Raw genomic sequence first — 25,320 nt, 5'->3', positions numbered from 1 at the left:
GGTGTATCCACAAAAGACTCCTGCACTAAGGGCCTACCTCTCTTACTCTTCCTGGAGTTAACCCATCTATGTGACTGTATCTGAGACTTTCCCCCCTTCCTATAACTGCCACCCATCACATATTGTTGCTGTTGCAAATTCCTCATTGCTTCTAACTGTCTCTCCAACTGATCCATTCGATTTGATAAGATTCACATCCAACAGCATTTATGGCAGATATAATCCGCAGTAATCCTTAAACTCTCTTTAAACTCCCACATCTGACAAGAAGTACCGATTACTGCAAAGGCCATTTTTGTTCCTTCATGATCTACAGACCCAGTTACCTTATGAACTCTTCAATTAGCTCAGTCTGGTACCTCTTTATGATAGAAACTTATCTCACCAAGCAGACTCCTTACTCGGCTGGATTTGTTTTTCCCACCTGATGAATGGCTCAGGGCCTGTAGGAGTGATCAATCAAGTGCGCACAGACCTGTCAATTAATTTCTCATCCTTACGAATTATTGTCGTTCACGGTTATCTATCTAACTAAGAACATGGTGTTTTTGTAAACCTTTTGTATAAAGGAAGCCACTTTGTGACAGTACAGCAGAGTAGCCTGAGAGGTTCTTGAAGAGCTGATATCCTACTCCTGGGTTATTAGAACCTAGTTGGTTTAGCTTATAGGTATCAGTGTTATGTTGTAACTGCATTGTTTTATGGGCATTGTAAAGTTTACTGGCACGTGCGAGCTGTATTCCCTAGAAATGATGTGGAGAAGATGGTGTTGGACTGAGGTGGACAAAGCTAAAAATCACATAACACTAGGTTATCATTCTGCAGGTTTATTCGGAAGCACGAGCTTTCGGAGCGCTGCTCCTTCATTGGGTAGCTGTGGACCAGGATCATAACACATAGAATTTATGTCACAAGACCATAGTTTCATGCAGCTGAAAGTATCTTTTGAACAAACCTTGATTGCTGTTAGGCCTTTCAATTTTTAGAATGGGTTGCAGGTTTTGGTTCATTAATATGTAAAACCCAGAACTTCTTTTAAGTCACATTCTTGATGTAACCTAAGGTTTTATATATTTCCAAAAAAGTCATGTCAGCTCAGACAATGCATTGTGCGTACCCAAACCTTGAGTCAGACTGGTTTTATTTCCAAAGTATGAATTTGTAAAATATTACATTGACTGACTGCCTGCATTAACTGCTGCAGATTGTGCACTTTTTGAACAAAATAAAATGTCAGCAAAAGTAAATTCTGTAAATGCTACTTCATCCCACATGAAATATAAGATATAATATAAATATAAAGAGGGTGTTTGCATGGGGAAGTGTGGGGGGAGGTGTACATATGCGTGTGACTGAGAGAGAGGGTCTGCGTGACTGTGAGAATGTAAGAGAGTATATGTGCTTAGTGTGAGTGTGGATAGTCTATTGGGGTCACCTGTAGTGTGACATGAACCCAAAGTCCTGGTTAAGGCCATTCTCATGGGGACCGAACTTGGCTATCAGTCTCTGCTTAACCACTAGAAATGATTAAGCAGTTACCATTCCTGTCTCCATTCTGTGCAGTTGGCAGGAGGACAGATGGCATCAGTGTGTATCTGATGTGAAGACTTGGGAACCGATGTGCTCAGGACTGGAGAAGCTGGAAAGGGAGGTTGCAGCTGTATCAAGTCCTTCTGAGAGAGAGAGAGAGAGAAAATGGATGGTGATGACTCTCCCTGGGAGATGGGGGTACTCAAGAAATTGAGAATACCTCAAATGATCTATTCAGAAACATTATTAAAGTCTGAAATCATGTTCAATTTTTCTAAAAAGCTGCAGACATCTTTCTGAAATCTGCATTCAAATATGCACGGTCAGGCCACATTTGAGGACAGGCTTTAATGGGTGGATTGCCTATTTGTAGTCTTGTGAAATTGACTCCGACTATGGAGAAAGAGTTGGAGGGCACTGAAACAAACCCTTCGGTCCGTGTCGACCAGATATCCTAAATTAACCGAGTGATCTCTTTGGCAGCGTTTGATCCATATCTCTCTCGGCCGTTTCTATTCATGTACCATCCAGATGCCTTTTAAATGTTGTCATTGTACCAGCCTCCACCACTTCCTCTGACCGGTTATTCCACACACGCACCCACCCTCGACATGCAAAAGTTACCACTTAGGTTCCTTTTAAGTCTTTCCCCACCCTCTAGTTTTGACCCTGGATTTTCTACCCTGGAGAAAAGACATACAAAGTTGAGCAGCCAGACAAAATACAAATGGGAAAAAATAAAAGTCTGATTCCAGCCTTTTTTTTCCTCCTGTTAGCATTTGGCCACTGAGAATCTGTCAGGTCCACGAGCGCCTCCACAGAGCATACTGCGCATGCTTCTCGGTGTCAGTGAACACAGCGCATGTGCGCTGGTGTCAGCAAAACAACCTGAGCATGCTCGAAGTTGTCCGCTGATACGACTCCGACCTTCTTCTCATGAACCAATGGGGAGTCCTGGACGGACCGGAAGAAGCTGGTACTGCTGCCAATCAGAATCACCCTTTGTCCGAATGCGGAAGTTGGGCGACGAGCGTCTGAAGCTGCTGCTCCTCCTCCTCTCTCTCTCTCAATGAAGATTGAGCTTCAGTCCAGTTGCAATATCTTTCCTCTGTCCAACATCTGTGAGTATAGCACTCAATATGCTGCACTGTAGCAAAAGAGAATGAATTGACTGCACACATTGAAGAGAATAATTATGATCTGAGACTCCTTACAGAGACATGGCTTCAGGATGACTAGGATTGGATCCTGAATATCGAGGGGGTAGTCAAATAGGAAGCTCCGGTAAAGACAGTGGGTTGGCACTGCTCATCAAAGCATTGATCACACGATAGGCTAGTGTCAGCTCGGAGTTCAGGTCCTGATTTCTTTGTCCTCGAATCTCCCTTTTCCCACAGAGTAAGATGTCGGTCTGTTCTCAGCTCTACTGGATTTCTGCTAAACTTTGACCCCCTTTTTACACATTCCGAGACAATAAAACCTAACTCAAGGCCTAACCCACAATCTCCCAGCCTGTCAACCATTCAGACACAAAGTGTCATCGTAGCAGGGAATAAAACAAGAAGGATGAAATAAAATTAGAAATAAATAGTTGCTCGTACTTAATGTCTCTTCATTAGGAAGTACACCAGAAATAGGACACTCCCAGGATTATTATAGTGGCCGACTTGAGGAATTCTCTCTCTCTTACATCTAACGATTAGTGCCCAGCTCAAAACGGGTAAAGGTGGATAAAACTCCAGGACCTGATCAGGTGTACCCGAGAACTCTGTGGGAAGCGAGAGAAGTGATTGCTGTGCCTCTTGCTGAGGTATTTATATCATCAATAGTCACAGGTGAGGTGCCGGAAGACTGGAGGTTGGCAAACGTGTTTAAGAAGGGTTGTAAGGACAAACCAGGGAACTATAGACCAGTGAGCCTGACGTCGATGGTGGGTAAGTTGTTGGAGGGAATCATGAGGGACAGGATGTACATGTATTTGGAAAGGCAAGGACTGATTTGGGATAGTCAATATTGCTTTGTGCGTGGGAAATCATGTCTCACAAACTTGATTGAGTTTTTTGAGGAAGTAACAAAGAGGATTGATGAGGGCAGAGCGGTAGATGTGATCTATATGGACTTCAGTAAGGCGTTTGATAAGGTTCCCCATTGGAGGATCTAAGGTTAGATCACATGGAATACAGGGAGAACTAGCCATTTGGATACAGACCTGGCTCAAAGGTAGAAGACAGAGGGTTGTTTTTCAAACTTAGAGGCCTTTGACCAGTGGAGTGCCACAAGGATTGGTGCTGGGTCCTCAACTTTTTATCATTTACATAAATGATTTGGATGCGAGCATAAGAGGTACAGTTAGTAAGTTTGCAGATGACACCAAAATTGGAGGTGTAGTGGATAGCAAAAAGGGTTACCTCAGATTACAACAGGATCTTGACCAGAGGGCCAATAGGCTGAGAAGTGGCAGATGGAGTTTAATTCAGATAAATGCGAGGTGCTGCATTTTGGGAAAGCAAATCTTAGTAGGACTTATACACTGAATGGTAAGGTCCTCGGGTGTGTTGCTGAACAAAGAGACCTTGGAGTGCAGGTTCATCGCTCCTTGAAAGTGGAGTCGCAGGTGGATAGGATAGTGAAGAAGGCATTTGGTATGCTTTCTTTTATTGGTGAGAGTATTGAGTATAGGTGTTGGGAGGTCATGTTGCGGCTGTACATTGGTGAGGCCACTGTTAGAATATTGCATGCAATTCTGGTCTCCTTCCTATCAGAAAGATGTTGTGAAACCTGACAGGGTTCAGAAAAGATTTATAAGGATGTTGCCAGGGTTGGAGGATTTGAGCTATAGGGAGAGGCTGAACAGGGTTGGGCTGTTTTCCCTGGGGTCAGAGGCTGAGGGGTGACCTTTGTGGGCGGCACGATGGCACAGTGGTTAGCACTGCTGCCTCACAGCGCCAGAGACCCGGGTTCAATTCCCGCCTCAGGCGACTGACTGTGTGGAGTTTGCACGTTCTCCCCGTGTCTGCATGGGTTTCCTCTGGGTGCTCCGGTTTCCTCCCACAGTCCAAAGATGTGCAGGTCAGGTGGATTGGCCATGCTAAATTGCCCGTAGTGTTAGGTAAGGGGTGGGTTGCGCTTCGGCGGGGCGGTGTGGACTTGTTGGGCCGAAGGGCCTGTTTCCACACTGTAAGTAATCTAATCTTAGAGGTTTACAAAATTATGAGGGGCATGGATAGGATAAATAGACAAAGTCTTTTCCCTGGGGTTGGGGAGTCCAGAACTAGAGGGCATAGGTTTAGGGTGAGAGGGGAAAGATATAAAACAGACCTAGGGGGCAACTTTTGCACACACAGTGGTACGTGTATGGAATGAGCTGCCAGAGGAAGTGGTGGAGGCTGGTACAATTGCAACATTTAAGGGGCATTTGGATGGGTGTGTGAATAGGAAGGGTTTGGAGGGATATGGGCTGCATGTTGGCAGGTGGGACTAAATTGGGTTGGGATATCTGGTCGGCATGGACGGGTTAGACCGAAGGGTCTGTTTACATGCTGTACATCTCTATGACTCTATTTACATCAATGGAAATAACGCATATGTTATCAAGTAGACAAAGAGATAGACAGGATGGAAATAGAGTTTTCAATCCAACACATTCCATGCTGACAAGATGTCTTTTGGGAAGTCTACTTCCATTTGTCATCATTTAGCCCATCTCTCTCCAAACCCTTCATATTCGCATACCCATCCAGATGCCTTTTTAAATGTATTTTCTTGGTCGCGTCCTCTGGCAGCTCACTGTCTGTGTGAAAAGGTTGCCCTTTAGATCCCTTTTAAATCAACCAGGGGCATAGGTTAGGGGTGTGAACATCCCCATCCTGGAGAAAACACCTTGCTTATTTATCCTATCAATGCCCCTTGTGAGTTTATAAACCTTCATAAGGGCTATTGTGTCACAATACACAATAGTCCTGTCAGTTTAATGAAATTCCCTCCCCCTGGCCAACATCTGGGAGCAAAGCATTGTGTCTCCCTTTCCATTCCTCACCCTGGGAGGGAGAGAGAAGGGGAAGTGGGGGGGTGAAAGCAATTTTCACTTGTAGCAACTAGAGTGATTCCAGGGATGGAGCAGACTATCGAAAGGTGCTCAGATGCTCTCTTGTCCCTCTCAAAGATATTTTCCTTGTGTATTCCTTCAGTTTGGCATGTGTACAGTTTGCACCCTAGAAAAGGATTCTTTGCTTAAAAAAACCTGTCTGGTTCGCTAATGTCTTTTTGGGAAGGAAATCTGCCATTCTTACCTGGCCTACATGTGACTCCAGACCACTAATGGTGTCGTTGATTCTTAAATGACCTCTGGGCAGGTAGGGATGGATAATAAATGGTCCAGCCAGTGACACACTTGTCCCTTGAATGAATATTTTAACAAAAAAGTCATGAACCTCTTTCTTCCTCTGTCCGGGTCAGGCCTCCAATCATGAATTCTTTCTTCCTCCTCACTCCTGAGTGGCTGTTGTATCCTAAGCAGTTGTATCTAACTGAGTTCTGAACCTGTTTCCTTCTCCATTTTGATTGTGTGTGCCTGTAGGCTCCATCAGAGCCTCCTGCAAATCACACTTTCAGACAGCTTTTGTAAGCTCCTCCTTGGCCTCCACACCAGGGCATCTACACGTTAAGACTCCAAGCTGACTTCTTCCAGTCAATACCAACATTTTTCCAAGCTGGGTCCCCTCTCTATTTTATGGTTACTATCAGGACTGTTGAAGTCTTGCTGGACAGTCCTGACTATAGGCATATGCAAACTCAAACTACCTTCAAGAATGCATTTTGACTGTCTCGAAGGACCGCAACACAGTATTGGTATTTCCGTGTTGTCTGTAGACCCACGATGCCATTATTGAGGGAGTTACAGAATTTGACCCAGTGCTAAATTTTTAAGTCAGAATGGTATGGGGATTGGAGGGGAACTTGCATGTGATGGTATTCCTATGCACCTGCTGCCCTTGTCCTTCCAGGTGGAAGTGTTCGTGGGTTTGGAAGGTTTTCGCTGAGGTGCCATGGTGAATTTCTGCTTTGAATCTTGTAGGGTAATAAATGTTCCTATAAATGAGCATCAACGGCAGAGAGAGTGGATGTTGAAGATGGTGGATGGGGTGACAATCAAATCAGCAGCTTTATCTTAGATGATAATTCAGTCCAGTATTGCTGCTGATGCTCATCAAGTCATCATGATACCTTGTTTTGAGTTGATGCATCTATTTGAAATCTATCTGACTCATCTCAGACGTGGATGGGTGCCTCTGTGACAGGTAGACTTATGAGAGCAAAGTCATGTGGGTTTGCCCTCTTGCTACTTTGCTCCCTGACACTGAGTTAGTCAGCTTAGTCAATAATGGCACTGAATCACACTTGTGATGGTGAGCAATGAAATCAATTGAAAACATGGACTATAATGTGGCAGATGTGGGATTATCCACTTTGGAAGAGGCTGAAAAGTGTAGGTATACAAAGGCATCAAAGGTTTCCTTGTTGATAGGCACGGAGGGTTAATATGCAGGTATATCAATCTATTAGAAAGGCTAATGGTATTTTGGTATTTACCACAAGAGGATTTGAGTGGAGAGGTAATGGAGTCTTGCATCAATTGTATTGTAGCTTGGTTGCACTGCACCTGAATACCACGTGCAGTCTTGGTTCGTACAGAGAAATGTGATGAAAGTTCACCAGACTTGTTCTCAGGCTGGCAGGGCTGTCCTCAGACAGTCTTTGGTCTCAATGAAACCCACAAAATATTTAAAGGAGTTCACAGGGTGGGTTCAGATAAGAGGTTTCCTGTTTTGGGATTTTAGAACCAGGGACCAGAATTTAAAAGTAATGGCAGACCACTTAGGAGCACAATGAGGTGATATTTTTGTTTTACTCAGGTTGCAGGTAGATCGGATAGTGAAGAAGGCGTTTAGTATGCTTTCCTTTATTAGTCAGAGTATTGAGTACAGGATGTGCAAGGTCATGTTGCAGCCACTGTTGGAATGCTGCGTGCGATTCTGGTCTTCCTATCGGAAAGATGTTGTGGAACATGAAAGGGGTAGAAAAGATTTACAAGGATGTTGCCAGGGTTGGAGGATTTGAGCTATAAGGAGAGGTTGAATAGGCTGGGGCTGTTTTCCCTGGAGCATTGGAGGCTAAGGGGTGACCCTATAGAGGTTTATCAAATCATGAGTGGCATGGATAGGATAAATGGACAAAGTCTTTTCCCTGGGGTGGGGGAGTCCAGAACTAGAGGGCATAGGTTTAAGGAGAGAGGGGCAAGATATAAAAGAGATCTAAGGGGCACCTTTTTTACGCAGAGGGTGGAACATGTATGGAATGAGCTGCTAGAGAAAGTGGTGGAGGCTAGTACAATTGCAACATTTAAAACGCATTTTGGGCCGGGTGCTGGCAGGTGGGACCAGATTGGGTTGGAATATCTGGTTGGCATGGACAAGGTGGACCAAAAGGTCTGTTTCCATGACTCTATGTTCGCAATTAAAAGGGTAGTTTCTCATGGAACTGAGCAGCATTTGAGGGATTGGCACATTGATATAAAATTATTGTTCACCTTCTAATGTAGTAATGGAGTTACGTCCTTTATTTCTTGTCATTTTTAAAATTTGTTAGGATAGCAGAAAGTCATTCAGCAACTTTACTGGCTTTCTTAAACAGTCTTGATATTTCATTATCATGTCCTTGATTCAGCTCCATTTCCAGCACCTTTGTAGGCAGTTTAATCCATGTTATTGTCACTAAATGAAGTTTTCCTCCATACACACTTAAGCCTATCTGGCTGCATGAGGGTTTTCAGGTTTCTGTGTCCTGGATAATATGTGATCAGCAGGCATCTAGCAATCTACAGGAACTGCCACCCATGTTGTGTTCATTTAACAGTACTGACCGTGATCACTTATTTTGTAATTTTTTTTCACTGTACGTCACATGGAAAGAAATTTGAAAGCAATTGATACATCGACTTCTGACAGAGCCACTTGATTCATTGGGATTCGAATCAAGAAGAAATGTTTGCTTTTGTCTGCTGAGGGGTTTTTAGAGGACACTGGTGTGGCAGGAAGAATACTGAGACAACTGAGTGAGGGAGATTCAGTGCGCTGACTGTGAAAAGTGCTTCACACCATTTCCTCAGCTTGGGGAATCAAAATCTCACTCCTCACGGAGGGGAGAGACTGTGTACCCGTTCTGTTTGTAATTTCAAACCCTGGGCAACAAAGTAAAGCCTCCCCCATGGGAAAACCGTGGAAATGTGGAGACTGGCGAGAGGCCGTTCACCTGCTCTCAGTGTGGGCAGAGATTCACTGAAGCATCCCACCTCGTGAGACACCAGCGTGTTCACACTGGGGAGAGGCCATTCACCTGCTCCATGTGCAGGAAGGGATTCAGTCGGATGGGCAACCTGCAGACGCACCAGCGGGTCCACACGGGAGAGAAGCCATTCATGTGCCCTGTGTGTGGGAAGGGGTTTGCTCAGTCATCTGGACTGTTGATCCATCAGCGGGTACACACCGGGGAGAGGCTGTTCACCTGCTCCGTGTGCGGGAAGGGATTCACTCAGTCATCTACTCTCCTGATCCACCAGCGGGTCCACACTGGGGAGAAGCCATTCACCTGCTCAGTGTGTGGGCAGCGATTCAGTCAGATGGGAAACCTGCAGACGCACCAGCGCCTCCACACGGGAGAGAAGCTGTTCACCTGCTCAATGTGTGGGAAGGGGTTTGTTCAGTCAGCTGCACTCCTGACCCACCAGCGGGTCCACACCGGGGAGAGGCCATTCACCTGCTCACAGTGTGGGAAGGGATTTATCAAGTCTTCCATCCTGCTGACCCACCAGCGGGTACACACAGGGGAGAGGCCGTTCACCTGCTCTCAGTGTGGAAAGGGATTCACCTGCTCCTCCCACCTGCAGAGGCACCAGCGAGTTCACGTGCCATTGCAGGGGGAGTAGAATATAGAACATAGAACATAGAAGAATACAGCGCAGTACAGGCCCTTCGGCCCTCGATGTTGCGCCGATCAAAGCCCACCTAACCTACACTAACCCACTATCCTCCATATACCTATCCAATGCCCGCTTAAGTACCCATAAAGAGGGAGAGTCCACTACTGCTACTGGCAGGGCATTCCATGAACTTACGACTCGCTGAGTGAAGAACCTACCCCTAACATCAGTCCTATATCTACCCCCCCTTAATTTAAAGCTATGCCCCCTTGTAATAGCTGACTCCATACGTGGAAAAAGGTTCTCACTGTCAACCCTATCTATCCCCCTAATCATCTTGTACACCTCTATCAAGTCACCCCTATACCTTCTTTTCTCCAATGAAAACAACCCCAAGTGCCTCAGCCTTTCCTCATAGGATCTTCCTAACATACCAGGCAACATTCTGGTAAACTCCCTCTGCACCCGTTCCAGTGCCTCCACATCCTTCCTATAGTATGGCGACCAAAACTGCACACAATATTCCAGATGCGGCCGCACCAGAGTCTTATACAACTGCAGCATGACCTCAGGACTCCGGAACTCAATTCCTCTACCAATAAAAGCCAGTACGCCATATGCCTTCTTCACAGCACTATTTACCTGGGTGGCAACTTTCAGGAGATCTGTGTACATGGACACCAAGATCCCTCTGTTCTTCCACACTACCAAGTATCCGACCATTAGCCCAGTAATCCATCTTTTTGTTACGCTTACCAAAGTGAATCACCTCACACTTAGCTACATTGAACTCCATTTGCCACCTTTCTGCCCAGCTCTGCAGCTTCTCTATATCCCGCTGTAACCTGCCACATCCTTCCTCACTGTCTACAACTCCTCCGACTTTCGTATCATCCGCAAACTTGCTCACCCAACCTTCTAACCCTTCCTCCAGGTCATTTATAAAAATGACAAACAGCAATGGTCCCAAAACAGATCCTTGCGGAACACCGCTAGTGACGGCACTCCAAGATGAACCTTTGCCATCAACTACTACCCTCTGTCTTCTTCCAGCCAGCCAATTCCTAATCCAAACCTCCAACTCACCCTCAATGCCATATCTCTGTATTTTCTGCAGTAGCCTACCATAGGGGACCTTATCAAACGCCTTACTAAAATCCATATATACCACATCTACCACTTTCCCCTCATCTACCTCCTTAGTCACCTTCTCAAAGAATTCAGTAAGGTTTGTGAGGCACGACCTGCCCTTCACAAAACCATGCTGACTATCCTTGATCACATTATTCTTATCCAGATGTGCATAAATCCTATCCCTTACAATTCTCTCTAAGACTTTGCCCACAACAGAAGTGAGACTCACTGGCCTATAGTTACTAGGATTATCCCTACTCCCCTTCTTGAACAAGGGAACCATGTTTGCTAGCCTCCAGTCCTCTGGCACTACTCCTGTAGACAAAGAGGACACAAAAATCAAGGCCAATGGCTCTGCAATCTCCTCCCTTGCTTCCCAGAGAATCCTAGGATAAATGCCATCAGGCCCAGGGGTCTTATCTATTTTCACCCTTGCCAGAATTTCCAACACCTCTTCTCTACATATCTCAAAGCCATCCATTCTACTTATTCGTGCCTCAGTATTCATATCGACAACAATGTCCTGTTCCTGAGTGAATACTGACGAAAAGTATTCATTCAGTGCCTCCCCAATCTCTTCAGCCTCCACACGCAACTTCCCATTACTATCCTTGATTGGACCTATTCCTACCCTAGTCATTCTTTTATTCCAAACATACCTATAGAAAGCCTTAGGGTTTTCCCTAATCCTACCAAATAAGGACCTTTCATGTCCCCTCCTTACTGCTCTTAGCTCTCTCTTCAGGTCCTTCCGGGCTACCTTATAACAGTCAATCGCCCCTATTGAACCTTCACGCCTCATCTTTACAAAGGCCGCCCTCTTCCATTTAACAAGGGATTCCAATTCCTTATTAAACCACGGCTCCCTCACACGACCCTTTCCTCCCTGCCTGATAAGTACGTACTTATCAAGGACACTCAATAGTTGCTCCTTGAACAAGTTCCACATATCAATTACGCTCTTGCCTTGGAATCTACTTTTCCAATCCACATATACTAAGTCATGCATAGAACAATACAGTGCAGAAAAGGCCCTTCGGCCCTCGATGTTGCGCTGACCTATGAACTAATCTAAGCCCATCCCCCTACACTATCCTATCATCATCCATGTGCTTATCCAAGGAATGTTTAAATGTCCCTAATGTGGCTGAGTTAACTACAATTGACAGACAGGGCATTCCAGGCCCTTATCACTCTGCGTAAAGAATCTTCCTCTGACATCTGTCTTAAATCTATCACCCCTGAATTTACAGGTACGCCTCCTCGTACAAGCCAACATCATCATCCTAGGAAAAAGACTCTCACTGTTCACCCTATCTAATCCTCCAATCATGTTGTATGTCTCTATTAAATCCCCTCTTAGCCGCCTTCTCTCCAATGAGAAGACCCAAGTCTCTCAGCCTTTTTGCATAAGACCTCGCTCCAGACCAGACAAAATCTGGTATATCTCCTCTGCACCTTTTCCGATGCTTCCACGTCTTTCCTGTAATGGAGTGACCAGAACTATACACAGTATTCCAAGTGAGGCTGCACTAGCATTTTGTATAGTTGCAGCATGACATCACGGCTCCAGAACTCAATCGCTGTATCAATAAAACCTCACACACCGTATGCCTTCTTAACAGCACTATCAACCTGGGTGGTAACTTTCAGGAATCTATGAATGTGGACACAAAGATCCCTCTGCACATCCACAGTACCAAGAATCTTTCCATTGATCTGGAATTCTGCCTTCCTGTTTGATTCTTCCCAAAGTGAATCACCTCACATTTATCTGCATTGAACTCCATTTACCACCTCTCAGCCCAATTCTGCAGTTTATCCAAGTCCTCCTGCAACCTGCAACATTCTTCCACACTGTCCACCACTCTATAGGGACATACCTATCAAAGACACGCAATATTTGTTCCTTAAACCAGCTCCACAGTTCGATTGTCCCCATCCCCTACATTTTGCTATTCCATTCCATGCCCCCTAAGTCTTGCCTAGTGGCATTATAATTGCCCTTCCCCATCGATAACTCTTGCCCTGTGGCATGTACCTCTCCCTTTCCATCACTAAACTAAATGTAACTGAATTATGGTCAGCCTATTCTTGAAGCTCAAACCTTCCAACCCGCGCAACATCCTTACAAATCGTTTCTGAAGCCTTCCAAGTTTCACAACATCCATCCTACTCAGTGATTAATAGTCTGTGAACAATATATTTTGTTCAGGCCATAAAAGAGGGCAATTTTTGAGGGGAATTAACTTTCACATTCTTTTTCTAAATCGTTAGGACCCTTTTAAATCTTTCCTCTCTCACCCGAAACGTATGCCCTCCGGTATGAGAGTCCTCTACACGGGGAAAAAGATCAACAAAAGTTGAGTATCCAGACAAAATGCAAAAGGAAAAAAAATGTCACTCCAGCCTTTTTTCTCCTGAGGTCATTTGGATCCCAAATCTGTCATCACCACCGTCAACCACAGAGAGTCTATTGCGCATGTTCCTCGGTGTCAACAAAAATCTGCATATCCACCTTGGTGTTCGAGGAAACGGCACGCAACTTTGATTGGACCAATGGGGAGCCCTGGAGGCTTGGTCCTCCTGACAATCAGAGACTCCCCACCATTGTCTGAAATGTGGAAATTTGATCATTAGTTTATGAAGTTGCTGCTGTTCCTTTCTCTGAATGAAGATTGAGTTTCACCCCAGACTGAAACTTCTTTCCTCTGTCCTACATCTATGAGTACGGCACTCTCTTTTCTTACCCTCTTTTTTCATTCTGGGGTTCGGAGGAGCAGGAGAGTGACGTTTCGGGCACGAGCCCTTCCTCAGGAATGATGTGCGGATGTACAAAGGGTCCTCAGCGTCCTTCTACACCAGTCAATGTCAGTCGTCAGTAACAGAAGGGAAACGGAGTGAATCCAGGGAGGGGACAGACTCTGGAAAAGTTGGTCCAGGACTGTGCTTCGGTTGGCAAACACGTGGCAAATGCAGTACCACAATGTGAAGTTATAGTCCTTGCTGTGGAAAATAAAGGCAGAAAGGAAGCACATGGTTTAAATGGGAATATATTGGGATGTAAAGAAAGTGAGGACTGCAGATGCTAGAGATCAAAGTCAAAAAGTGTGGTGCTGGAAAAACACAGCAGGTCAGGCAGCATCTGAGGAGCAGGAGAGTGACATTTCGGGCACGAGCCCTTCGTCAGGAATGATGTGTGGATGTACAAAGGGTCCTCAGTGTCCTACACCAGTCAATGCCAGTTGTCAGACAGATGCAGCAATGAGCAAGGCAAGTGGGATGTTATAGCAAGAGGAATTGAGTTCAGAAGTGGGAATCTCTTCCTGTATTTGGGGGTCATTAAATATATTCAATGCTGAGTTCATCTGATTTTTGAACAAGAAAGAAGTGGATGGTTATGGGGAAAGGCAAGAAAATGGTTTTAAAACCAGTATAGAACAGTTACAGAGTTGTACAGCACAGAAACAGACCCTTCAGTCCAACTAGTCCATGCTGACTATGTTTAGAAACCAAACTAGTCTCACCAGCCTGTGTTTGGCTCATATGCCTCCGAACCTTTCCTATTCATGTAGTTTTCCAAATGTCTTTGAAATTTTGTAACTGTATCTGCATCCACCACTTCCTCTTGACACTGGTTCCACACACAAACCACTCTGTTTCAAAACAAAGGAGCACCTCATGTCTTTTAAAAATATTTTTCCTCTTACCTTCAAAATTTGCTCCCTAATCTTGAAACCCCCACCTGAGGGAAAGGACCTGCCATTTATCTCATCTGTACCCCTCAGGATTTTATAAAGCTCTGTAAGATCTCCTCTAAACCCCTATGCTCCAGTGAAATATGTCCCAGCCTCTCCACCTAGATGGAGGCATATTTATATCCAGTTGTGCTCTGTTCAATGTTGGTGCAGTCTTGAAAGACCAAATGGCCTACTCCTGCTCCCAATTCTCACACTGTGTCCAGTAAAGCAAGAGACCCATAAGACGTAGTAGCAGAAATTAGGCCTTCAGCCCATCAGATCTCCTCCATTCAATCATGGCTGATAAGTTTCTTAACCCCATTCTCCTGGTTTCTTTCCATAACCATTGATCCCCTTGATACTCAAGAACCTATCTATTTCAGTCTTAAATATACTCAGTGAACCAGCCTCCACAGCCTTCTGAAGCAGTGAATTCCACAGATTTACCGCTCTCTGGCTGAAGACGTTTCTCCTGATTTCCGTTCCAGAAGGTCTTCTCTTTACTCAAAGGCAAAGCCTTCAAGTTCGAGTCTATCCATTCAATGGAAACATCTTCTTAACATCTTTTCTGTCCAGGTCATTCAGTATTCTGTATGTTTCAATTTGATCCCTCCTGAGTGTGGGCCTGTTAATCAGCACGAACCCAGACCCTGCAGGATGTGGTACAGCAGGGGTTAGGTTCAACAAAGTGAGAATGGAGGGAGAATGTGAGAGGTGGGGATTTTCAGCTTTCTGGGAATGAGAGAGGAAAGAAAGTTCAATATAAATTAGAATTGATTGGATGGGCTGATGAACCAGGTAGTGGCAGATGGAATATAATTTAGATAAATATGAGGTGTTACATTTTGGAAAGGTAAATCAGGATGGGATGCTTACACTTAATGGTAAGGTCCTTGATAGTGTTCCTGAACAAAGAGACCCTAGAGTGACCGTGAAAGTGGAGTTGCAGGTAGACAGGATAGTGAAGAAGGCATTTGGTATGCTCTCCTTTATTGGTCAGAGCACTGAGTATAGGAGTTGGCTGTACAGGACATTCGTTCAGCCACTTTTGGAATACTGCATTCAGTTCTGGTCTCCCTGCTATAGAAAAGGGGTTGTGAAACTTGAAAGTGTTTGGAAAAGATTTACAAGGCTTTTGCCAGAGTTGGAGGATTTGAGCTATAGGGAGAGGCTGAATAGGTTGGTGATATTTTCCCTGGGCCATCGGAGGCTGAGGGGTGACCTAAGAGAAGTTGCATGGTAGGGTAAATAGACAAGATCTTTTCCACCAGCGTAGTGGAGTCCAAAACAAGAGGGTATAGTTTATGGTGAGAGCAGAAAGATTTTAAAAAAGAGACCTGAAGGGCAACATTTTAACACAGAGAATGGTGCGTGTATGGAATGAGCTGCCAGAGGAAATAGTGGAGGCTGGTGCAATTACATCATTTTAAAGGCATCTGGATGGTTTCATGAATGGGAAGGGTTTAGAGGGATAATCTAGTCCCATTTGTCAAGTGCTGGCAAATGGGATTAGATTAATTTAGAAAATCTGGTTGGTGTGGACGAGTTGGACCGAAGGGTCTGTTTCCACGCTGTATGACTCTAATCATCTTCAGTGAAAGCAGAAGTATAATTTTTAAGACTGGACTTGCAGAGCAGCTTTCAAAGATGTTTTGCCCTTACTGGGAGTAGAAGTTGCAATGAAATCTTTCATTTGTGAGACAACAACTGGGTGAGTGAGTACATCTGTGATTTTGATGGAAAGTGGGAATTTATTGCACTGTGGGATTGAAGTGCTTTAATGTTAACGGTGGTAGGTTATGTGTGCTGAGTGGGGAGCCTAGTGAAGTGTTTAATGGGTTTTTGTTTTAAACTTCTCATTTCTTTGAGCGTCCAACATTGTATTTCCAATGCTGTGCATCAGAAGAAGCGGTAAATCAGTAACTGATGTCATTAGAAGCCTTACCATTTTCAGCACTGCAGGTATTGCATTGTTTCATCAGCATTGTAAAGGTTACTGGCAGCAGGAGGTGTGGGCTGTATTTACTAGAAACGATCAAGCAGTTAGATAACACATACTAGAGGACAGGGTGGGATTTGTCTTTCAATCTACAGAAGGTTCTGGCTGTTGTGATCCGGGGCAAGCACAAGTGCGGTAAATCATAGAATCCCTACAGTGTGAAAGCAGGCCATTCAGCCCATCAAGTCCACACTGACCACTCTGAAGAACATGTCACACAGACCCACCCCTATTCACCCTATCAGGTTATTTCTGCTGGTGGCTGAGACTAGGCCTCAAGATTAAGGGGAGATTTAGGACAAAGATGTGGAGGAACTGCTTTTCCCGAACAGTAATGAATCGATGGAATTCTCTGCCCAAGGAAGCAGTACAGTCAGCATCATTAAGTATATTCAAGACACAGTTGGGTGGTTTTTGCAGGATAGGGGAATTAAAGGTCATCGAGATAATGCAGGTAGGAGGAGCATATCTTAGTCCTTCTATTTCTGTGAAACTATAACCCTGCACTTCCCATGGCTAACTGACCTACCCTGCACATTCTTGGACACAATGGGAAATTTAGCATGGCCCATCCAAATCAAGGTGAACAATGTAGTGATGTGGAAACTGAACATCAGAGAATGATAGAAAGGGACAAGGAGAATAAATGTAACAGCAATCAAAGCTAAATTCTAAAGATCACAAAAAATAAAACTAAAAGGTCAGTATCTAAATATGTGCTGCATCGTAACAAAAGTGAATGAGTCTGATGCACAGGTTGAAGAGAATAATTATGATCTGAGACTCCTCACAGTGGTATGGCTTCAGGATGACAAGGATTACATCCTGAATATCGAGGCGGGCATGTAGTATCGGGGCCATAGCAGCATCAATTTGAAACTCCAGATATTAAATCCAGTAACAAGGCCAAAATGCCACCAACTTCCTCCAATCTCTAGGTTTCCCAACACTGAGTGGCCCGTAATTGCCAGTTGTATCCTTTTCCCCTTTATCATTTACTATTCAATTTAGCCCATTGAGTCAACTCTGCCATTTATTCAGATCACGATTATTCTGGTAAACATCAACTCCACTTTCCTGCCATTGTCCCATAATCCTCAATTTGCTTACTGATTTAAAAAAAACTATCTCAGCCTTGAATGCACCCAGGCTCAACAGCCCTCTGTACTAACAAGTTCCACAGATTGACTACCTTCAGGAGAAATTCCTATCTGTCCTAAACATGCAATCCCTTATTTGGAAGTTTTTCCCTCTGGTCCTCAACTCATGCACTTTTCCACATCTAGCCTGTCAAGTGTCCTCAGAATCTTGTACATGACAATAAGGTTACCTGTAATTCTAAATTCTAATAAGCACAGACCCAACCTATTCACTTCTCCTCATAAGACATTCTTTCCATACCTGATATCATCACGGTCAACCTTCTCTGGACTGCCTCCAATGCCAAGATATCTTTCCTTAGGTAAAGGGCACTAAACTGTTCACAGTATTCAGTTGTGGACTGACTGGTGGCTGACATTGGTTCACTATAACCTCCCTACTTTTATACTCGACTGAAAAGGCCAACCTCCAATTTGCCTTCCCTATTACTCATTGAACCTGGATGAAGTGATTCGTGGATGCGAACTTCCAAATCCCTCTATTCTGCAGCTTTCTCCATTTAATATTCAGTTCTTCACCTCCTGACAAACTGCATAACCTCATTTCCCCATATGCCAAGCTTTCGCTCATTTGCTTAACCTGTCAACATCCCTCTCCAGATATCTAATGTCATCCTCACCACCTGCCTTCCCCATCAACCGTCTCTTCTGCAAATTTGGCAATAGTACATTCACTTTACTTATCCAAGTAATTCATACATATATTGTAAATAATGTTGGCCCCAGCGCTGATCCCTGTGGTACACCACCAGTTACAAGCTGCCATCTTGAACATGCCCCTTATCACAACTGTGTCATTAGTTAGCCAATCCTCGATCCATGCTAACAGCCTCCAACAGCCTGGGCTCTTTGCTTATTATTTCATGAGATGTGAATATCATTGGCTGTGCCAACAACTCTTCCCAAACTGACCTTGAAAAAGTGGTGCTGAGCTACCTCTTAAAATGCTTCACAAATAAAATGTGGTCTGCAACAATGTTCAGAAGTGAGTTTCAGCATTTTGGTCAATAACAAAGAAACAATGCAATATATTTTGCAGTCGGAATGCTGTGCTCACATGTGTCTGTTCTTGGTGGTTGAGGTCATGGTTTGGAAGGTGCTTTTGAAGAACCACCCCACTCATGCAATCAAGCCAGACTGATAGATTGTGGCCCCAGACTCTGCCATTTTGACTTTCCTCATCAATCTACATTCTTTCCAAAGTTTCAGTCTCAAACTGCCACGCAATGCCTTCTGTTACGGTAAGAATACACATGATTACCAACCATATTTTGGGTTGTATAAATCTTAGCCTGCCAGAATTATTTTCTTAAAAACTTTAATTAAACTGGGTGACTGCTTGAAATAGTTTGTTGGTCAGACTGGAATCATCCTCCTCAAAAGGAGGCAATGCCATCAATATCATTGAACTCTTTTTGTGAAAAAGCAAAAGTTATTGATTTATTTTCAAAACTTACTGGTATTCACACCAGCACATTCAATGTCAAACTCAGATATCATAAATGAAATTACATCATTAATTTTGTTTTACAACAATCCAACAGATTAGTTAATAATACAGAGTGAATACCAAGGCTGATTAATGTGAAATTAAATTTGACCGAAAATGTAAAATCAAGATGTGAGATAACAAATGGGGGAAGGTAAGAAATGCAGCATCATAGAAGGTGCTCCTCCAGGGAGTGTATTTTACCAACTACAACTGCTAAATATAAACAAACACTCTGACATGATCCTCCGATTTTAATGTAAACCATAGCCCCATACAGTAGGTACCATTTAAATAAGTTAATAGATACAAGCCTTGAGCAAATCCAGCCTCCAGCCGGACCCCCCGCTTCTTGGAGCTCGGACCTTCCTCCAGCTCCGGGGGGTTGTTGAGCTCCTGGGCTCCGGCCGCCGCCGAAGAAGCCGCGGGCGCCGGCTCTCTCTCCTCCACCGCCGACATTTTTAATTTGTTTTCTCGTTCACCCGGTAACCGTCACCTCCCCCTTCCCGGGCCCCGGAAATTATACAAAAATAAACAATAAACCCCACCGGGGACTGTCTCCTTTTCTTCACAACTTTTGTTTGAAAAGTTCCGACTTTAATTTGAAATGTATTTTAAAGGTATTTTCTGAGGTAAACGATGCCTGTCTGCTCCCCCTCCCTCCGTCAGAAACCGCCCGCTGAGTCGATGAGAAAACCGCAGCCTCGCGCCGCCATCTTTGTTTTTCTTCTTCTTTCCGTCTCCTCCTTCAGTGATGCGCGTCATCCACGCCCCCTCCAATCAGAGCGCACCTTACTCCGTCTGACCAATGGCGGCCGGCTTTGCAGTCAAAAAGGAAGCCACAACCCGGAATGTCACTCTCCGATTCGTCCGCACCGACCGCAGCCTTTGGGATTGGTGGAGAGGTTCGCAGGCTCTTCACTGTCCCTGCCCCTTTACTACAATGGGCTCGAGGGGTTCAGGAGGAAGGTGTTCTCACTCATTCATTCAACAGGAGATGGACTCAATTTACTGTAATGGGCTGTGGGGGTACAGTGGTCATGTCTATGTTGAGGAGGAAGGTGTTTCCTCTCATTCAACAGAAGAGGACCTATTTACTACAGAGGGTTTTTTTGTGATGCAGCTGTAGTCTCCCATAGAGCCCTGAGGCTCAGGTTTAAATCCCACTGCTCCAGTATGTGTAATAACATACTCAATTTTTTTCAGTCATAAGTCACACAACTATAGTCCAACACGTCTATTTGAAATCGCACGCGTTTGGAGCGTAGCCTCTTCATCAGGTGAAGACATGGAAAATAAAACGGGCAGGAAAGGGAATTCAGATAAACGATCAGCCATGGATGGTGATGAAAGACAGAGCATCTCAACAGTCAATTACCTATTCCCATTCCTATTTCTGATCTTCTTCATACATGACAAGTTGTATATTTTCCAAACATTAATTTTATTTCCATGGTTTAAAAATGAATATTTAAGAATGGTCAGTTTATTCTTTCTCACTTGAGCACATTGTGACCCACAACTATTTCGATCCCACTGTTAATATCATAGCCCCTCTCATGAGATATCAGAGGAACAATTCATAAACAAAATTTGACACTGACTCACTCGAGTAGACACTTGAACAGAGAAAGCGCCCGACAGATATTGGGAATCTAAAGATTATTGAAGTGAAATGTTCAGAAGAGCAGGTGAACACCCCCAATAAGGGAACTCACCTGACTGACCTAATTATAATCACCACAGTATCCAGTGCTACTCTTCACCGAACACTGATTACTTTCCTTTTCAGCTTAATGATCCAACTATCTTTTGAATGCCATAATTGAATCTGACTCCAACACTCTCTCTCACAAACCATTCCAAAGATCGAAGATTTTCAATCATTAATGAAATATGTTCTGGATCTCTCCCAAAACACAATTCATATGGATCTTCCTTCAAATCATTTGCAGTAAATTCTTCACATGGACAAATTTGCAGCTTAGAGCATTTGTTTAAATTTCATATCATATTGGGGTGGCACAGTGCTTGGCATTGCTACCTCACAGCACTAGGGACCCAGGTTCAATTCCAGCGTCCAGGTGAGTGTCTGTGTGGAGTTTGCATGTTCTCCCTGTCTGCATGGGTTTCCTTCCACAGTCCAAAGATGTGCAGGTTAGGTGGATTGACCATGCGAAATTGCTCTGTGATGTGTAGGTTATGTGGATTAGTCATACTAAATGCAGGAGAATGGGATGATCCTGGGTGGGATGGTCTTTGGTGTGTCAGTGCAGGCTCAATGGGACAAATGGCCTCTTTCTGCACTGTAGGGATTTTATGTATCTCTGTCTGATTTCGTGCACATGCTACTTTCTGAAAGGGACGTTTTACTGTCATGTTCAGTACTGCAATCTCTATACTTTCATACATCCCTCTAAATTAGGTTGGAATGAAATCCCCCCATTTCACTGTATTTTAGCTACCATTCCCACCCCACCCCTTCCATTCCTGATTTATTTTTCCATTATCTGTGTTATGATCCCCTCCTCTTTATATATATTACTGTAGACAGGCTAAATCTAGTTACCATGTCTCTAAAATATGGAGATGAAATATGATCGCATACTTTGAGTCCATTACTACAGCTTGTTAAGGTCTCTTGCCAAAGAGAACTCTTAATCCTGCATCCTTCGGTAGGATTATATGAGGATATCTGGTCAGCATGGATGAGTTGGATTAAATGGTTTGTTTCCATCCTGTGCGTCTCTATGACTATGACTATCGAATAAGGGCTAGGAGCAGACAGGTGGGACGAGTTTAGTTGGGGATCATGTACTGAACGGTCTGTTTCCAGGTTGTATGACTACACAGCCTCAAATGAATGGGGATCAATCCCAAAGAGATATTAAAGGTCTCGAGCACCACCTTAGGCACATGTGTGGACCCCTTCCAGATAACTGAGAGCAGTGGGGCACTATGAAGTTCAGTACATCAGTTAGCCAGCAAGTTCTCTCTGGGAGACTTGTCTCGAGAAAGGAAGCGGTTTCCTGTCCCATCAACTGGACTGTGGATTAGTTTGGAGCAGGTCCGATATCTCTGACAACATCAGTGGACAGAGTCGAGAGTATGGTGCTGGAAAAGCACAGCAGGTCAGGCAGCATCCAAGGAGGAGGGGAATTGACGTTTAGGGCATAAACCCTTCATCATCAATGAGGTTTGTGGATCGGGAGGGCTGAGAGATAAATGGAAGGGGGGGAGGGGGGGGGGTGGTGTTGGGCAGAAGGTTGTTGAGAATGCGATAAGCAGATGAAGATGATTGGTTGGAAAGGAGGGTGGGGCGGATAGATGGGAAAGGTGATGGACAGGTCAGGAGGACGCTGCCGAGTGGAGGCTTGGGGCTGTGATAAGGTGGGGGGGGGGGGGAAAGAGGAGGAGGAGGATACATGAGGAAACTTTTGAATTCCACATTGATCCCATGTGGTTGCAGGGTCCCAAGGTGGAATAAGAGGTGTTCTTCCTCCAGGCGTCAGGTGGTAAGGGTTTGGCAATGGAGACAGCCCAGGACCTCAATGATCTTGATGGAATGTGAGGGGGAGTTGAAGTGTTCAGCCACAGGGCGGTGGGGTTTGTGGGTGTCCCAGAGTGGTTCTCTGAAACAATCCACAAGTTGGCGTCCTGTCTCTCCGACGGAGAGAAGACCACATTGGATGCAATGGATACAGTGGATGACACTGGTGGAGGTTGAGGTAAATTTCTGTCAGATGTGGAAGGATCATTTGGGGCTTTGGATGGAGGTGAGAGGAGTGGTATGGACACATGTTTTACACTTCCTGTGGTGGCGGTGAATGGGCCGGGAGTGGGGTGTGGACTGGTTGTGGGCGCACGGACCTGACGAGGGAGTCGCAGAGGAAATGGCCTCTCTGGAATGCTGGTAGGGGTGGGGAGAGAAAAATATACCTGGTGGTGGGGTCCGTTTGTAGGGAGCAGAGGCTGATGTGATGTATCCGGAGGTTGGTGGGGTGGAAGGTGAGGACGGTTAGGGGTGGGTTCTGTCCTTGTTCCGTTGGGAGGGGTGGGGTTCAAGGGCGGTGTTGCAGGATGTGGAGGAGATGTGCGGGAGAGCATTGTCGACCACGTGGGAAGAGAAATTGCGAACTTGGAAGGAGGAGGCCCTCTGGGATTTTCTACGGTGGAATTGGTCATCCTGGGAACAGATGCGGCGGAGGAATTGGGAATAAGGGATTGCCTTTTTACAGGAGGTGGGGTGGGAGGAGGCGTAATCCAGCTATCTGTGGGAGTCGGTGGGCTTGTAGTAGATGTCCACGGTTAGTCGGTTGCCAGAGATGGAGAGGTCTTGGAAAGGGAGATGGTCCAGGTCAATTTGAGGTCAGGGTGAAAGGTGTTGATAAAGATGACGAACTGTTCAAACTCCTTGTGAGAGCATGAATTGGCACCAAATGGTCATCGATGTACTGGACAAACAGGTGTAGCTGAGGAAAATGGACTGTTCCACGTACCCGACAAAGAGGCAGGCATAGCTGGGTCCCATGGCTACCCCTTTAGTTTGGTACATTGGTTTGGATGCCATCTGAGGTTTGTGCAGATCACTTCAGTGGGAACGTGCAGTCCCGGGCTCAGTGAGCAGCACTGCAAGCAAAGCTCACAGAATCCCTACAGGGAAACAGGCCCTTCAACCCAACAAGTCCACACCGACCCTCTGAAGAGTAACCCACCCAGACCCATTCCCCTACCCCATTATTCTACATTACCCCCTAAACAATACACTGCACCTACACTTCCCTGAACACTCTGGGACAATTTAGCTTGGCTAATTCACTTGCTCATGTTTGGATTGTGGGAGCACCCAGAGGAAACCCTTGCAGACATGGGGGGAGAATGCGCAAACTTCACAAAGACAGTCACCCTGAGGGTGGAATCAAACCCCAGTCGCTGGTGATGTGACACAGTGGTACTAATCACTGAGTTACTGTGCCGCCCGTGATCTAACCTGGGGTTGGGGGAAGATGGGAGGGGTGTGGGGGTGCTGTCTAGCAGAAAACAAAGAGAGCTCCCACTGTACACACTGTCAGAACAGGCAGGAGGTTCAGTCCTGGGGGTGATCCACATCAGTGTCGCCGGCGGAATCTGCTGGTGCCCCCTCTGGTGTCTCTGCAAGTTACTGGACGACGTGAACCTCTGCCTGCACCGGGCAGGGGAACGGCCTCTCCCCGGTGTGGACCCGCTGGTGCCTCAGCAGGTTGGAGGCCTGGGTAAAGTCCTTCCTACACTCAACACATCTGAACGGTCTCTCCCCGTGTGGACCCGCTGGTGCCTCAGCAAGGCAGAGGAATAACTGAAGGCATTCCCGCACTCAGGGCAGATGAAGGGCCTCTCCCCCTTGTGGACCAACCGGTGGGTCAGCAAGTAGGAGGAGCGGGTAAACTTCTTCCCACACTCAGGGCAGGGGAACGACCTCTCCCCCGTGTGGACCCGCTGGTGCCTCAGCAGGGTGGGGGAATTGCTGAAGGCCTTCCTGCACTCAGAACAGCTGAAGGGCCTCTCCCCAGTGTGGACCCGCCGGTGGGCCAGAAGGTTGGAGGATTTGCTGAAGGCCTTCCCTCATTCAGGACAGAGGTAGGATCTCACCCCAGTGTGGACCTGCTGGTGGGCCATGAGGGTAGAGGCCTGGGCAAAGCTCTTCTCACACTCGGGGCAGGAGAATGGACTCTCTGCTGTGTAGACCCGCAAGTGGGCCAGCAGGTTGGAAGAGCTGGTAAAGCCCTTCCCGCACTCGGGGCAGGTGAATGGCCTCTCCCCAGTGTGACTGCGCCGATGAGTCTCCAGGGCAGACGGGAAACTGAAGCATTTCCCACAGTCGCCACACTTCCACGGTTTCTCCATGGGGCAGGATTCCTCGGGTTTCTCCATGGCTGAAGCTTCAGCCGCACACAAACGTGTGTACAGCCCCTCCCCGGTGTGAATTCCACTTTCCAGGCCGTATAACTGTTTCTGGCTCCACACTCAGTGCACTGCAACAGTAGGGTCTCTCATCCAGTCCCACTGATGCTGAAAACGTTATGAAACAGGAACCAAAGAGCATTGCTCCATCTCACAGAATCATAGTTGAAAATCTTTGCTGTCCCGATGGATTGAGTGACTGTCAGACATCGATGTGAAAATGATGACTGCAGATGCTGGAGATCAGAGTCGAAAAGTGTAGTGTTGGAAAAACACAGCAGGTCAGGCAGCATCCGAGGAACAGGAGAGTCAAGCATAAGCTGTTGATTTTGAAACTTCCGTCTTCAGATAAT

At 45.6% G+C, this 25,320-nt stretch overlaps 1 protein-coding gene and 2 long non-coding RNA genes across 3 annotated transcripts in view; 2 read left to right on the top strand and 1 right to left on the bottom strand.

Moving 5' to 3' along the window:
• LOC140460707 (uncharacterized) overlaps window positions 1-25,320 on the bottom strand; it is a 36,122-nt gene that overhangs the window by 5,526 nt on the left and 5,276 nt on the right. The window contains exon 2 of the long non-coding RNA XR_011954300.1: window positions 19,342-25,320. This is a non-coding gene — a long non-coding RNA (uncharacterized lncRNA). The remainder of the gene's footprint in view (window positions 1-19,341) is intronic.
• On the top strand, window positions 2,612-20,479 carry LOC140460708 (uncharacterized). The gene is made up of 3 exons (XR_011954301.1): window positions 2,612-2,651; window positions 18,578-18,779; window positions 20,234-20,479. It is a non-coding gene; the product is annotated as an uncharacterized lncRNA (long non-coding RNA).
• LOC140461056 (uncharacterized) lies at window positions 8,765-9,511 on the top strand (the record flags this gene model as incomplete). The annotated part of the gene is made up of 1 exon (XM_072555839.1): window positions 8,765-9,511. A coding segment is annotated over one exon (747 nt), but the record flags the coding sequence as incomplete, so codon positions are not given.

The sequence above is a fragment of the Chiloscyllium punctatum genome, chromosome 36 (assembly GCF_047496795.1).
Source record: "Chiloscyllium punctatum isolate Juve2018m chromosome 36, sChiPun1.3, whole genome shotgun sequence".
NCBI lineage: Eukaryota > Metazoa > Chordata > Chondrichthyes > Orectolobiformes > Hemiscylliidae > Chiloscyllium > Chiloscyllium punctatum.
The sequence above is the reverse complement of the archived record's forward strand: the minus strand, read 5'-3'. Positions and strand labels throughout refer to the sequence as shown.